This window comes from Brachionichthys hirsutus, chromosome 23 (assembly GCF_040956055.1).
Source record: "Brachionichthys hirsutus isolate HB-005 chromosome 23, CSIRO-AGI_Bhir_v1, whole genome shotgun sequence".
In the NCBI taxonomy this organism is placed as follows: domain Eukaryota; kingdom Metazoa; phylum Chordata; class Actinopteri; order Lophiiformes; family Brachionichthyidae; genus Brachionichthys; species Brachionichthys hirsutus.
Genome location: NC_090919.1, coordinates 3,209,479 through 3,224,200, shown reverse-complemented (window position 1 = coordinate 3,224,200; position 14,722 = coordinate 3,209,479). Strand labels below are relative to the sequence as shown.

The window sequence follows — 14,722 nt, the reverse complement described above, 5'->3', positions numbered from 1 at the left end:
AAAGACACGGGAGTCGGACGCAGCATCGAAATGAACGCATTGAATAATCCTGAATGTCATTTCCACTTTTATTTCACGTTCATGGCTTCCTGTCACTCGGTTCTTCCCACTGTAATGTGTCGTCTATGCTTGCTTAGTCAGTCTGTCAGAAGGTTTGTAATTTTTTTTTAATAATGCATGAAATACAGAAAAATCCTTCATGTTATCCTCAAAAGGTTCTACCCCCCCCCCCCCCCCCCCAAGTTTAAAGCTTTATTCTTCCAGATGTGTTGCCGCATCGGTTCCGTTGAGATATTGCTCTACTTGATGGTCAACACGGACGAGCAGCAGTTAATCTCATGTCTCAACTGAGCTCTGCACAAAAATATGATATTGGATACTTCAATTAATAAAAGGTTTTCTTTGTCCATCAATGTTCTTTGTTCCTCAATCAGCCATATAAACATAATTATCATCATTATTGCCATAATTAGCATTCGTGAATAAGATTTTTTTCTTTAACGATTAAATGTTTTAAAAGAGACTTAAGAAAATGTAAATAGAATTCAAAGCTGCAGCTCAGTCAGTTGAATCGAAGTTAAATAATGAAAAGTTGACTGGATTTCAAATTAAAATGTACCCTTTTCTTTTAGAACTTGTGGGTTTTGCAGCTTCTTGTCATTTAAGAACTGACTTTGACATTTTTATGATCTTATACCAAACCTTTAAATCCAGAAATAATCTGGAAGAATTTATGACAACAGCATTTACCGTTGCCGTTCTCGTCTTCCACGTTTTCTAACAAGCATTTGCTTTGAGGCGTGTCTTTGTTTCTGACAATATGTCTTCCAAATCACCTCTACTAGACTGTAAATGAGCTCCATAAATCATTTGATGCAGACAGACGGTGTTCTGAAAATAGGATGCACCCCTGCAGCGTGCAGGAAACGTTATATAAAGGGCATCGCAAAGGAAAAACACACAGGTCCACACTTTAATGCTAATGATACTTTCCTTACATGCATGATCACATATAAGTGTAAGGCTATAAGCATTCAAACTCTAGCTTTAACCTTAAATGAAACCTGCATCCTCGTCCTCTTGATCGTGCTTCTCTGCAGTGGGTCTCGTGCCAGATGGGAGGGTTGGCGTTGGAAGAAGGGATCCTCTGCCAGAAGCCTGCAGAAGCTCACGCTGGACCATCGCATCCGATTTGTCTCAACGCCGCGATGCGCAGCAGAGGCCCGTGTTTGCACTTTGTGAATTCATTGTTGCAGTGTGAAGCGCTGAAGACTTTCAGAGCTAAAGGGGATCGTGTAACAAAATGAAGCTTCTCACTCATTTAACTGCAGAAATAATAAATATGATCTTAAAAACGGCATATAATCAACATTTTTGGGCTGGTGGACTGTTTGTTAATATTTATATCCTATACTTTGTGCAGACAGGATTGGAAATCCGGAAGTATCGAAAGATGGAACAATGCTGTTAGTTTGGGCCTTTTTTATAGGATTCTTTTTGATAATAACACAAATACAGTATTACATAATAATATCAAACAATATGCCAAAATGTCTGGGGCTGATATTTGACACATATCAGCATTATTTTTAAATCCTACCATCAATAAGAGATCAATTTAAAACTGGGTTATCTTGCATCTTGATGCAGGTGCACCTCTCTCTCTCTCTCTCTCTCTCTCTCTCATCTGATTGGTTACACCCAGAGAGGAGAGCATTTACATACAGTATATGGTAAATGGCAACTGTACATGTTTCAAAGGTAAGTTGGGGCAGCAGACTCCCTTAAAATTGTAATAAACATGAAAGAATCATTACTTACAAATGTAATTTTAAAACAGAAACTTTAAATCTCATTCAGATATGAAACGCAATAAATGAAAAGACATTTAACTTAAAAAAAAAGAAAAGAAAAACACATAACTACAACTTTTATGACCTTCGTGCTGGCTGAGAAGAAACGAACAAATCACAGAGAACCTTGAAGAATGAGAGACCAACTCATCCGAGGCCTCATGTCTTCTCCCTCCTGCTTCGCGGAAGTGGAAGGTTGACGCTGGACGGCGCCGTGGCGTGGCGTTTCCTCTCTGAGGAGTCGGCGGCGTAGATGTGCATGGTGTTGTTGTTCCCATGCTGAAATCCGGTCACGTTGCTCAGCTGGATGTGGACGCCGAGCGCGCGGGGACGATGCCAGGGGAGGGCATCGGGGTTGGAGAACTGACGCTGTATTTAAAAAAAACAACATTTATGGTTGAAAATCCATCCGTGAATGCCTCCAAAGCAGAATCATCCAACAGTTTGCTTTTCTTCCTCTTTTCTGGAAGTCGGTGAATCTCTTTTTGCAACATTTTATATTATAGAATTAAAGGCATATGGCATTTTAATCTATTGGAAACGATTGTGACTTGATACACATCATACGGATCAGCGCCAAAAACTCGTCCGACATGAGACAAACGTACCTCCATGAGCGCTGGAGCCTGCGTAGCAACTTTTTGAGGTAACGCGTCCTTCAACCTGGACTCTGTAGGTTGAGCGTGACGCTGGTTTGGCCTCAAATCCGGCTGCGAAATTTGGGCCGCTGTGCCTTCAGGTGATCCCCTGGTCGAAGGTGTCGAGCGAATGGGGTGAACAGAGGATACTTTAACTTTGTCGTCACTGGATTCCCCGCCCAGGTTACCGTCGGTCATGCTCGCTTGAGACGGATGTGGATCTGAAAGAGAGAAGACATTGAAAGATGGTTTGTTTGCTGCGTTCTTTGGTGGCTTCCACGTAGATTCAACTTTCATTTTTACCTTTGAATCTGTCTTTGCCTCCTTGATTTGTTATCCAACCAGCTACCATTTCCTGTCATGAAATGGAGATAATCTGGATCAATATGTTCCTGGACTATGTTTGCAATCAACCAATTATGATTCTTTCCGACTCTTTAAGCTTATTTAAAGAAACACTTTTAAAAAATTGCAAATTTTGTGTCTTATTAAAATCCTTATTTTTGGCAATTAGCATTGTATGAGCTAAAAACATCACAGTCATAAAGCGGTCCGATATGAACTATCATGCTAAATGAACTAGCATTTCACAAAACCACATTGTCACCCAGATTATCTAATCTCACCTGGACTGGCGGACACCCCGTCGGTACATCGTAGGCATTGACAGATTCAAACCTGGTTCTCGCTGCTAAATAAAATAAAATAAAAAAATACAATAATTTAATGTAGTGCTTTAAAGTTAAATATTAATTACAGAAATAAATAGATAGGGGACAATAGCTAGCATAGTTGGTACATTTTTGAATCCTACTATAGCGGAAGCCTGACCCAGTTCCTCTGTTTCTGATTGGCTACTGCTGGGCATTTGGGTTAGTTACGTTTAAGTCATGAGGGGCGATTGGACTGATAAGGGTAAAGGTTATCAGGGCAAGCTAATCAGACATACATACAACATAAAAAACTGACCTGAAGCCTCGGTGATATAAATTCCCTGAACCCGTTCTGTTAAACTTTGTTCCTTCCTGTCCTGGAAATAAAAAAAAAGAAGCAAAACGGTTGCGCATACAAAATAACTGCTGAGTCATGCCAGCATTTTTCAGCAACTCAGCATATCTCGTGTTAGTGACGAGGTTTGTTCCTTACCATTTCCTTCAGCACTTGATGGACTGCGTCAACAATTGAATGTTTGTGAATTTTATACAGTTCCTCTGTCTCAGTTGTGCACACTGAAAAAAAAAAAAAAATGTTGCATGAAAACAAAAAAAGTCGTAATTTTAAATAAGTCATCAACTAACAAAGAATGACTGGTGACATATATATCTTACTAAATAAGGGGAGGGGGGGGGATTTGATCCATTTAATTCAAATTTTGACTCACAATGGTTCTTAATTAAAAGTTATTGGTAAATAATCTGCGGTGACATTGATGTATGTACCAAATATAATGGTAATCCATCAATTAGATGGTTAAAATAATAATAATCAGATGTGATCACTGCGTGAATGTCTTGGAATCACAAAAGTGAATCAAGTTCATGTTTGGGGGGAACATGAATGGTCAAAATATTAGCGATAATCCTATGATTTATCCCGGTAAACATGTTGTCTCACCATAGGACGTGGGCCTCTGGTTGGGTTTGGTGTCCCAGCATTTCTCCATGAGGTTCATCAGCCCGGTCAACCCCGCAATCCCTACGGCCTGGCTTCTGATCTCGTCCAGCGATGGACGGTCTCCCTGCGGGATGCGAAAGCGCACTATGCTGGACATTGCATCTGCAATGGAGAACCAGCGAGACTTTATTGACTTGAGTTTCAAAACGTAAGCTCTTTTTTTAGTTCAGATGGAGTCTGAGACGGGCAGCAAGAAAAGAAATACAGTCACGTACTTGCATATGGTTGTTTCCCTGTGACAATAGACCATAAGAGTATCCCATAACTGAAGGAGAGAAAGAGATTTTGACGTTATTATTAGCTAGTTTGTGCCTTTGCCGATAAATCGGCTCTCATCGGAGAGTTGGGAGCAGGTTTGTTGTCATGTACCTGTAGATATCAGAGGCCCGGGTTGGACTGTATGATATTTCGAAGGCTTCCGGTGGCATGTAGCTGATTGTCCCCCCTTCGTCTTCGCTGTCTTTCTTCGAAACCCGCGTTATGCTTTGGCAAAACCGAGCAAGGCCAAAATCCGTGAGCTGAGACAATTGCAAAAAAGGAGAAGAACGGAAGGAAGGAAGCAGTCAGTGGAAGAGAAATAATAAAAGGCAACGCAGCGTTAGAAAGCGGGACTCACTTTGGCATTGATGTAGGAGTCCAGCAGCACGTTGCTGGGCTTCAGGTCCAGGTGGAGCAGGGCGGGCGACAGACTGTGGAGGAAGTTAATACCAAGAGCCACTTGGTGAGCCAGTCTGTAGACCAGTGGCCAGGGTGGTGTTGCTTGCAAGGTGTCCTGACAGAGAAGTTTATTTGTTGCATAGTTAGAACACATACAAGGAATATGGAATAGCATTTATGGTGAACTACATTTCAACGTTGTATTGGGAAATAAAACATATTGGTTTGTGGGAACAGTAAATATGTTCATTTGATGTCTTGACATAAAGGAAATTGCTGTGCTGGCACAGACAAAGTGGCGCATGTTAGCAGGTCCGTGAGCTAAATGCTAGCGTACAGCAAATATTTATGCAAACAACAACTGCTGATTTTTATTATAAAGTCTGTTCACCATTAGCGTTAGCTAGTGTTATTATACAAAAAAATATATATTATTAGCATTATTTAAAATGAGATGATTGGAATTAAATTGTTTCTCTGTGTTTGCTACAATAAACACCGTTTTGGCTTTAAGAAACATTTTAGACCAGTGCCGTTTTAAGTGTATATAGTCAGATTAGGATCAGGACATTGGAAGCACCTACTAAATGACCTTCAACATTACCTGTAGGCAGGCCAGCGAACCTCTCTCCATGACCTCCATGACCAGACCAAGCTGCACTGACGGACCAGAGGAGGGCAGTCGACCCTTAAACATCCCGAGCACCTGAATGACATACGGGCTGCTTCCTTGACACATCATCTGGATCTCTCGCAGCAATGATGCGCTGTTCCTGTGAGTCATTTTTATTTTATTTTTTTTGCGTCATGACTATCTCATATCCTCTTTTAATTGAGGTCCATAGATTTTTTTTTTTTTTTAACCACTTACCCATTGTCATGGTAAAGCAATTTTATGGCCACGTTACAGCACCACTTGCGATGCCGAGCTTTGTAGACTTGTCCGAAACCCCCGGAGCCAATGACTTCCCACTCCGCCAGGCAAGTGTCTTGGACTATGTGAAGAACTGGGTAGCTGGATAGCTCCATAGCTTACTGGAGGAGGACATTATTCATGACTTATTACATTCTAACAAGCCTGAAAAGTTTGTTTTCACATTAAAAAGAAAGAAAATTCCTTAAAAAAAGATGATAAGTAATGTTTCCTTCATTTTAAGACGCCCCCCCCCCCCCCCCCCCACCTCCCTCTCATGTCACGGTAAGAAATCCAAACACGTTTGGAAATATTTGGTTTAATATATACCAGGCAAATACTGCCACAAAGAGGGTTTGAGGGCTTGGAGACAGTTGCTCTTTTATTAGATTGCGTTTAACTGATTTTAGACAGTAAATAAAAAGTTGCAATCTGACAACTTCCCTGTTCACAATTTAAGTTTCAAAGTGTAAAAGAATCTTACGATCTTGGCGTGACAGATATATCTTTCTATGTAGCCTACTGTGACGAAATAGACAAACAGGCTAAAGGGTATAGAATCCAATAAGAATCTGAATGTTATTATAATAAAATGAATACGACGGTTAAAATGCAATCATTAAAAAAATGATGACAATCATTCGAATAGGGAAACAACTCACCCTGAGGGAAATACTCTTCTTCCTCATGATTCAACTCCACTGACCGAAGGGAAAGAGCCTGAAAAGCCTCATGGCTGTTGTGTTTCCTGCGGTCGTAGAAGCTCTGGTTCGTTGCAGGCAAAAGCAGAATTGAAAGCCTTGCGTCCCATAAACCCTTATTTTTACTTCTGCTTCTGGATTGCACAGTGTTGGTGGCAAGAAGTGTTGTAGTTACATTTAGCGCTTTCCTCTATCAGATTCGTAGGTTGCTTAAGTCGCTGTATTTTCTATTTCACCTTTTCTTTTCTTTTCTTTTCTTTTTTTTTTTTAAAGTGTGGATGATAATATATGGGCTCCTTTTGCTTCCTGGAATATGCTTGACAAAGAAAGTTTGATCAATTTTACAGACAATCCGTCCTGTTTTGAAATGATCAAATTCACTCTTAAAAGGGATTTTCTATGTCTTTATTTGATAACCGAGGGGAAGAAAGAAACAGGAATGAATATTCTACAAAGCTCTGCTGCAGGAGTCAAACAAGGAAATTATTACAATTGTGTTTTGTTTTTTTACATCACGTGACTCTTTTGATTGTTGACAAAGGAGGGTTTGTTATTGGCAGCATGACTGGACAGTTTACTATCAGTGACCAAATGAATTGTATTACAGCTGCTCTAAGGTTAGCCAGCAACAGACAAAATAAAGGGCTGAAATATGGCCAAGGGCTTTTTTTTTTTTATCCCTATAGGGTCCAAATATTGCACTGTACACTATATATATATATATATATATTATTCACATAACCCAATAGAAAGTGCATCCCATTTTAGTATGCATTGTAAATGTATAAAATTAGTGTAATGATCTCTATATTTATTTTTAAAGCCGTTTCTGAAGACACTCTGAGGTTCAGACGGAAATGTGATCAAACCGGGAGTTAACTTGTCAAGAAAGAAAAAGCCCCGCTTCTGACGTCACTGGAAACCCCCCCCGACTCCCTGACTCCGATCTCAAAAAAAAAAAAAAACGCAAACATATATTTATATATATATATGTTTGAATCGTCCACTTTTAAAACGTGCTAACTCGGATCATTACCTTTACAACAATGACCCCCCCCCCCCCCCTCCGGTGAACGACATCTCAGGGGACCGCCGGTGTCCCGCGGTGCGTTCAAGGTCTTTCATTTAGTTTCGGTTTTGTCTTCGGGCTTTCCGTACGGTGAAAACGACTTCCTCATCCGCTGAGCTCGATCGCCCAGCAGCAAGCAGGACCGAAGACGGTACCGAAGACGGGGGGAGCAGGGGGGGAGCAGGGGGGGAGTAGGGGGGGGGCGGGGCGATCCTCTGGTGGGATAACGGCATGTTGTGAACTCGGGAGAAGCGCCGCTCGGTGATTCCAGAACTCCGCCGCCTCTCCCGCGGCTGGAAACGAAACCGACTTGGCGTAAGCGAGCGGCACCGAGAAGACGGTTCGATCGCACTTTTGTTTTATTTTGTATTGCGTGGTTTTCAAATCTGACGACGATCGACGTGTCGAGCTCGGTGGCGGGGGGGGGGGGCAAAGCAGTAGATACGGCGTTGTTGTTGTTGTTGTTGTTGTTGTGACGTCACGTGGGATACAAGGATGACTTGCAGAGAGGTATAAAAACATTTGTCCAGTTGAAAACAACACAGACAGAGTATATATCTTATAAACTTCACTTATTTATGCTCATTCCCGATTTTATTGGTTAAATAAATATTTATATGAAAGGCGTCGACTTGTGGAGCATAAAGAGAGAAGGGGGGGGGGGGTGGGGAGTTTAGGTCAGGGCAAAGATAATAATAAAAAAAAAACATTTATATCCGATGAGAGACCAAACATGGTCTCAAGGTTTCCCATTTCTCTCACCTATATGAACGCATCTCTAGTTCTGCAGCAGCTCGGTTCATTTGGTTACTTTGTTTCCACCCTATAGCGGAGATCAAACGGTTCAAAGGTCACCGTGATTCTCCTGCAACATTGTTTCCTCTCATTGTTCCTTTACTTCCTGCTTCAATCGTAAAGATGGATCGGTCTCTCCTCCCACCTCCAATAACGTGCGATATAGAACTACCTCAGAGTGCAATGCGGTCCCAAAAAAAACTAGCGGTTTTACCATAAAATATGTTTTTGCCACCAAACCGTGAGAGAAATTTGTTGCAATTCGAATTTTTTGCAGTATGATCAACTCTTTAGCGCTGGTTTAAAAACCCAAGGGATGGACGGCGAGAAAAGCGGCGGAGGCGGAGGAGGAGAAGCCGAGGTGGTGGATGAGTTTGCGTGTGACGGGGTGCTGCGCGGATCGCTCGGCTCCCACCACGGCACCGTGGAACGGATCTTCGGGGTGACCTTTGACATCGGGGTGGATGAGTCGCCTCGCGGCAACAACGGGCAGATATGGCTGAAACTGCGAGGGCGGAGCGGCCGTGTGAAAGCCGCAAAAGTAAGCGGCAACATTTTACAGAGTCCTACAGTAAAAAAAAAAAAAAAAGAACGATGAAACCGTATATTTGTCTCTCGTAGCTGTTTGTAAAAGGAGTCCTGAACCAGGAGGCGCAGCGGGAGATTTCCTACCCCGGGGTTCTTCACTGTGTCTTTTGTGGAGGCCGAGGGCTGTTCATGGACTCCCTGATGAGAAGCACCTCAGCACACATAGTGGTGAGTGTTGCATTATGGGCTGCATCCATTTATATTGACAAAATTACAATTTGCTTATTTCTATATTAAAAAAAAAAAATGTTTATCAAATATGAGGATGGGAAAAGTAGAAATGTAAGAAGTCTTGGCATTAACTTTGTTCAAAACTCTTTTGTCACAGTTGAGAGGGGCGGAAACGACGGTACGACCAGCGATTGTGAGCTGCTGAGAACGCGTGTGACAGATGCAGCATTTTACAAAAACAAATGGCTGCACACACACAGCTCTCGCGGGCCACAATAAAGGTCGTGGAGGGCCACATTTGGCCCCCGGGGTCTTGCGTTTGACACAAAGATTTATGATTGCACCTTTTTCCACCTCAGATTACAAAAGCTCCTCAATTCTTCTGTAGAATCCTCAAATATCATAGAGTACTATAGTAGTATTTTAAATTAATAGTTACAATTTTGACAAATGGAGGTTAGCGGTGTACCTCTGCTGATACTCTGAACTACCCATATTACTATTTTATGACACCCTTCCCCCCCCCAGGTCGGCTCAGTGGGCTTCTTGCTCATATCGGGCCTTGCAGAGCCAGTGGTGCGAGCCTACTCCCTTATTACAGACCTGGTGGAAAAGTACGAGGGCACGCAGTCCAGACGCTCCGAGGCTGGGGACAGAGGGTCAGGCGAGTCTCTGGATTCACGTCGGGCCTTCAAGGCTCTGGTGGAGAAGTGGGAGGACAGGCATATCCTGGATCTGTTGGTGCTGCCGGGGTTGGTGAAGGAAATCCTTCTGGATTTGGTGAAAGATTCGGGGCTTGGATCGTACCCGAGCCCACCACGCGAGGATTCGTTCAGTAGGTGGGATGGTACGACTGATCCGTGGATTGAAGGGACGGCGGCAGGATCAACCGAAGATTCCTACGTCCAGCCCGTCTCCACGTCTGGGGGGGCAGAGGGGGCTGATGAAGGTTTAGCTTCTCCACAGAGGGTCGGAGAGGAGGATCAGGTGCAGCGAGTTGCAACACCGGGTGCCGAAGGGACCGATGGACGACGGGACGAGGAAGAACAGGAGCTCCAATTTTTGCTTCTCTTGAAGTTCTTCACCGCCATGGGTTACACGGACGCCGTTGTGAAGCGAGTCCTCGCCAGAACCGGACTCAAAGAGGCCTCGCAAATACTGGACTTGGTTCAGCAAGAGCAGGACGCCAGTGGCCGGGATCAGACGATTCAGCGTCGCCCAGCGAATCAGGAAAATGGCGCCGGCATTGCCTCGAATCAAAGTGAGATGGACCAGCGCTGTCGGGTGGAGCACGGAGAAGGGGACCAAACGGCAGGAGGCGGCGAGCTGTTAAGTAACAATGAAACGGGAGGAGAGGTTGCGGGGGGAGCGACGGGAAGCACGAGGCGGTTTGAGGGAGTTGGCGGCGCCGAAGGAAAAGAGGGCGAACCGGAGGAGGAGGAGGAGGACTTTGTCTACGGGGTGGTGAAGAAAGCCGCAGCCCGGTGCGGGTACACGGAGCAGAAGGTCGCCAAAGTCTACAGCATGTTGCCTGACAGATCCTCTCACCAGCTGCTCCTGGAGCTGCAGCGAGACGGGAGCGACCGGGAGGAGGGACGGAAAGGCATCGGCCATGTGGTTCCGGATAAAGGAGGACAACGGGTCGGGGAAGTGGAGGATGAAAGGAGAGGAGAAGTTGAGCCGTTCGTATCCGCAGAGAGGAGGGAATGTCGAGATAAGGGAGGGGCAGCATCGCCGAAATTAAGCGCCCCTGTGTCAGAGCCGGGCTTTTCGACTTGGGACGATCAAAGCAATGCAAATCAGCGCGCGTCAAAGCCGCCCGCGTCGCAAGCGCCACCCCGAAACGCCCTCCCCGAAGTCAAAGGCCCGCCCACGGCCACGTACCCCTCGTCTTTAGGACCTGCTCAGGCCAGCTTCCAAAGCGATAAACAGCACGGCCACCCCGACCGCCGGCTTCACCCGCCCGCTTCGAGGAAAGCTCAAGCAGCACACGACAAGGGCGCCCTAAAAGGAGCGCTCCAGGCTCCTCGGCCCTCCACCGTCGCAGGCGGAGACTCCTCTCCTGCAGGGGCGCGGGACAGACGGGGGGTCGCGGCCGCCTCTTCCGTGGTGGTGACGGGGCAGCAGCGTTTCCTCGAGAGCTTGCGGACGCCGTTTGAGCTCGCGCTGACGGACGAGCCCGGAGACCCCAAGCTGAGGACGGTCGTCATCGACGGGAGCAACGTGGCCATGAGGTGGGGAGAACTTAGGGGACCCCCCCCCCCCCCCCCCCCCTCCCCGTAAATCACATGTAGATGCCACTCTATAAATATTTTGTAGGTTTTATATATGTGTGTGTAATAAAGTTTCTCAGAAACTTAAAGACACGATACAAATTCCCTTTTCTGGGATAAGGCTAAATTTCCTTGCTTTTCTTTTATGGAACTTTACTATAAATATAAATATGATTCCGCGTATTCCACAGTCACGGCCTGGGTCATTTCTTCTCCTGCCGGGGAATCGCTCTGGCCGTGCAGCACTTTTGGGACCGGGGCCATCGTGACGTCTGCGCCCTCCTGCCGCAGTGGAGGCAAAAAAGCAACCCCAAGGCTACAGGTGCTATTGCATCATCATTAGTGAATTCTCACGAGATGAAAGAGCTCTAAACCAAAGGCCCTCTGCGGTTCTATGCTTTTTGAGCTGCTCGTTTTTGCAACGGCAGATCAGAATTTGGCCGACGAGAGTGTGTGTGTGTGTGAGAATTTGCCTTTTCATCTTCGCTGTGGATTAAACGTGGCGCCGCGCTCGTCTTCTCCTTGCTTCTCAGAGCAGCACTATTTACAAGAGCTCCAAAAGCTGGGCATGGTCTCCTACACCCCGTCCAGAGAGGTCCAGGGCAAGAGGATCACCTCGTACGACGACAGGTAGACAAACGTCTTTGTGTCTGTTTGCTACTCGAGTATATTTGAATCGGATTACATGGGATTTTGAGTTCCTTTCGCTTTTATCGCCAGATTAATGCTTCAGCACGCGCAGAAGACGGACGGAGTGATCGTAACCAACGACAACCTGAGAGACCTTACCGATGAGACCCCTGTGTGGAGAGACATCATCAAGAAAAGGTACGGAAAATGGGAAAAGCACGAATGCCCGGACGACGGTCGACATTTCTCAGGGGCCCGATCGCCGCACGCTTTGCCTCCTTAGACTTCTTCAGTACACGTTTGTTGGCGACCACTTCATGGTGCCGGACGACCCTCTCGGCAGAGGGGGGCCTCACCTGGACGACTTCCTGCGCTCCGAGCACAGGTAATCAAAAGCCACATAATGTTAGGAATGGAGAAACTGTTTTCTCTGAAGTCGTGTCTTTATTATTTTCCTCTCAGCGCTCCTCACCCGGGGCGCCACTCCTTCGCCGGTGCCTCCGCCACTTTCCCTTCTTCCTGCAAGAGTCCGCGCTCCCAAACCGAGCTGCTGCAGCTCCGCGACCGAACACCGGGTGGAGCCCTGGACGAGACACCCGGGAGCGGCGGCGGGGGCGGCGGCGGCGGGGACAGAGGGGTAGCGACAAGGGGAGAAGCGGAACACCAGGACCAGTTTGGACGGCACAGGAGTCCGGATGAGACGGAGACTCTGCGGCAGCAGCTCTGTCTGGTTTTCGCAGGTCAGGAGCACATGGTTCAGATTGTGCTGCTGTGTTACCCCGACGAAACTGACGTCAACTTCCTGACCGATCTGATCCTGGTCCTGATCTAACGGCTGTTCGGCATGTGTCTGGATTCCTGTCTTGTGGGGGGGGGGGGGGGGTATTTTATAACTTATTTTAACACACATATTCACCAGCCTTGAGAAAATGTTTTTTTTTGTTTTTTTAAGACTCCATTCTTGTTCCAGGGGATATAAAAAAATATAAAATTTGCTGTTGGTCTTTCCTAAAATCGACTGATTAATAATTGGCCCTCTATAGAAAACGGGATGACAACATCGTGTTCATAAATGTATCGTGAGGTTGTGTTTAATTGCAGTAGCGAATTATGGCCACCAGAAGGCAGACTTCCCTATTATTATTATTCAGTTACAAATACAAAAATATTATTTTTTAATATTAAATAAATCTTTTTCTCACATTTTGTTTTTCAGCCCTTTCCTGTGCCTTTGCATTTTGCTGCTCTTTTATGTGCAAACCTCTCTGCAGTGATTAATTAAAAAGCCTTTAAATAAAAATAGTTTACTTAAAATATACTATGAAAAGTTATTGAGGCAATTAGGTGGTTTCTGTAGTCGAAGTAGAAATTGAAATTTTGGTTTTCGTTTACACAGGGAGATAAAAGATTCATTTCCAATGTAGGATGACTCTTCTTTTTTCAGACTTTCCAGAAGAGGATCTAGCTTGCCTGTCTCTGAGGTATAGCTGCATATTAAACTGGTCAGGCGAGTTGTAAACAATAGCGGTACATCTATTTTTGGAAAATCCCAATCAGGAATTTTTCGCAAGAGGCTCAAAGGCTCTGAAAAAAAAATGTCTGGCATGTCTAGTGGTGTCTGATTCACCTCTGCAGGATTTTAAAGTGAGAATAGGTAAAGGCTGAGGCCTTGTTCTGTTTTTGAACCAGCAGTTTATCACATTTGCATTTGCAGGAAGTAACAAACACCACAGTGTGTTGTTTTTGAGGCACAGGTGGGAGTAATCTGGTAGATTTAATCCAGGAATGTGGGATTATTTGAATGTGCCAAAATGAATTTGAAACATATTATAATTTAGCATCCTTTGAGGGGGAAAAGTGAAGCTGGACTCTTCCCAGAATGCACCATCTGACCCAGAGCCGGCTCTAGGCATAGGCGAACTAGGCAGTTGCCTAGGGCGCCACCAGCTGGAGGGGGCGCCACTCCAAGCCTCGAAAATTAATTATATTAAAAAATAAAAAAAAATGAAAATAAACTAATAATAGTTATAATTTATAGCCCCAACGGGCGCCCTTTTCTCATGCTCTGCCTAGAAAATAAAAAACAAACAAATACAGAAAAAATAAAAAACAACACCCCCCCCCCCCCCCTTGTTGTTTGTCATTCTTGGTATGACCTGAAACACAATGCCTTGACCGTCCTAGGAGGGGGGGGGGGGAGTGGGCGATTTATCAGTGCGCACCTCAGCTAGACCGTGACAGTTGCTGCTGCAGAGAGGAGCTTCTCCAAACTAAAGCTTATAAAAACTGACCTGAGATCCACGATGTCACAAGAGCGTCTCAACGGACTTGCTTTAATAAGCATAAATCATGAGGTTTCAAGTATCATCAAATGATACTTGTCTGAATGAAAGATGTCTGAATCTGAATCTGAATCTGAACCATCGATGCCTTTGCCGCAAGGAAGTCCAGACGTGTAAAATTTTAAATGTAAGCTATAATGCAAAATTATTTGCTATGTATCTGTTTTGCATTGTTTGTGTGGAAGCTGTCAGGACTTTTAATTTCCTCTTAATCTGAACAGTAACCCTGTTTTATTTCTGTTTATTTATTTTATTTTATTATTTGTATTGTATAGCGTGTGCTAGTTGTTTTGAAGAATAATTAAACTTTTAAGGTCCGTCATATGGCTGTTGTTATTAATGTTTTATATATATAATGTTTGCCGTGTATGGGGGGGGGGGCACCAAAATGGCTAGGGCCGGATTCTGACCTCTCCAT

The 14,722-nt window shown here is 44.8% G+C and overlaps 2 protein-coding genes across 2 annotated transcripts; one reads left to right on the top strand and one right to left on the bottom strand.

Moving 5' to 3' along the window:
* Window positions 1-970: 970 nt before the first annotated feature.
* On the bottom strand, window positions 971-6,453 carry ripk3 (receptor-interacting serine-threonine kinase 3). Its single transcript, XM_068755801.1, has 13 exons — window positions 6,398-6,453; window positions 5,694-5,857; window positions 5,427-5,595; window positions 4,782-4,937; window positions 4,535-4,683; window positions 4,381-4,430; window positions 4,106-4,267; window positions 3,638-3,720; window positions 3,461-3,521; window positions 3,118-3,182; window positions 2,795-2,846; window positions 2,462-2,712; window positions 971-2,222 (listed from the first exon to the last, which is right to left on the bottom strand). Exons 2-13 carry the CDS (start codon window positions 5,849-5,851, stop codon window positions 2,013-2,015), a joined length of 1,566 nt encoding a protein of 521 aa, XP_068611902.1. The 5' UTR covers window positions 5,852-5,857; window positions 6,398-6,453; the 3' UTR covers window positions 971-2,012.
* A 1,288-nt stretch (window positions 6,454-7,741) lies between these two features.
* Window positions 7,742-13,165, top strand: khnyn (KH and NYN domain containing). The gene is made up of 9 exons (XM_068755795.1): window positions 7,742-7,845; window positions 8,578-8,841; window positions 8,922-9,056; window positions 9,588-11,293; window positions 11,524-11,654; window positions 11,866-11,962; window positions 12,053-12,160; window positions 12,246-12,347; window positions 12,425-13,165. Exons 2-9 carry the CDS (start codon window positions 8,617-8,619, stop codon window positions 12,792-12,794), a joined length of 2,874 nt encoding a protein of 957 aa, XP_068611896.1. The 5' UTR covers window positions 7,742-7,845; window positions 8,578-8,616; the 3' UTR covers window positions 12,795-13,165.
* Window positions 13,166-14,722: the final 1,557 nt, after the last annotated feature.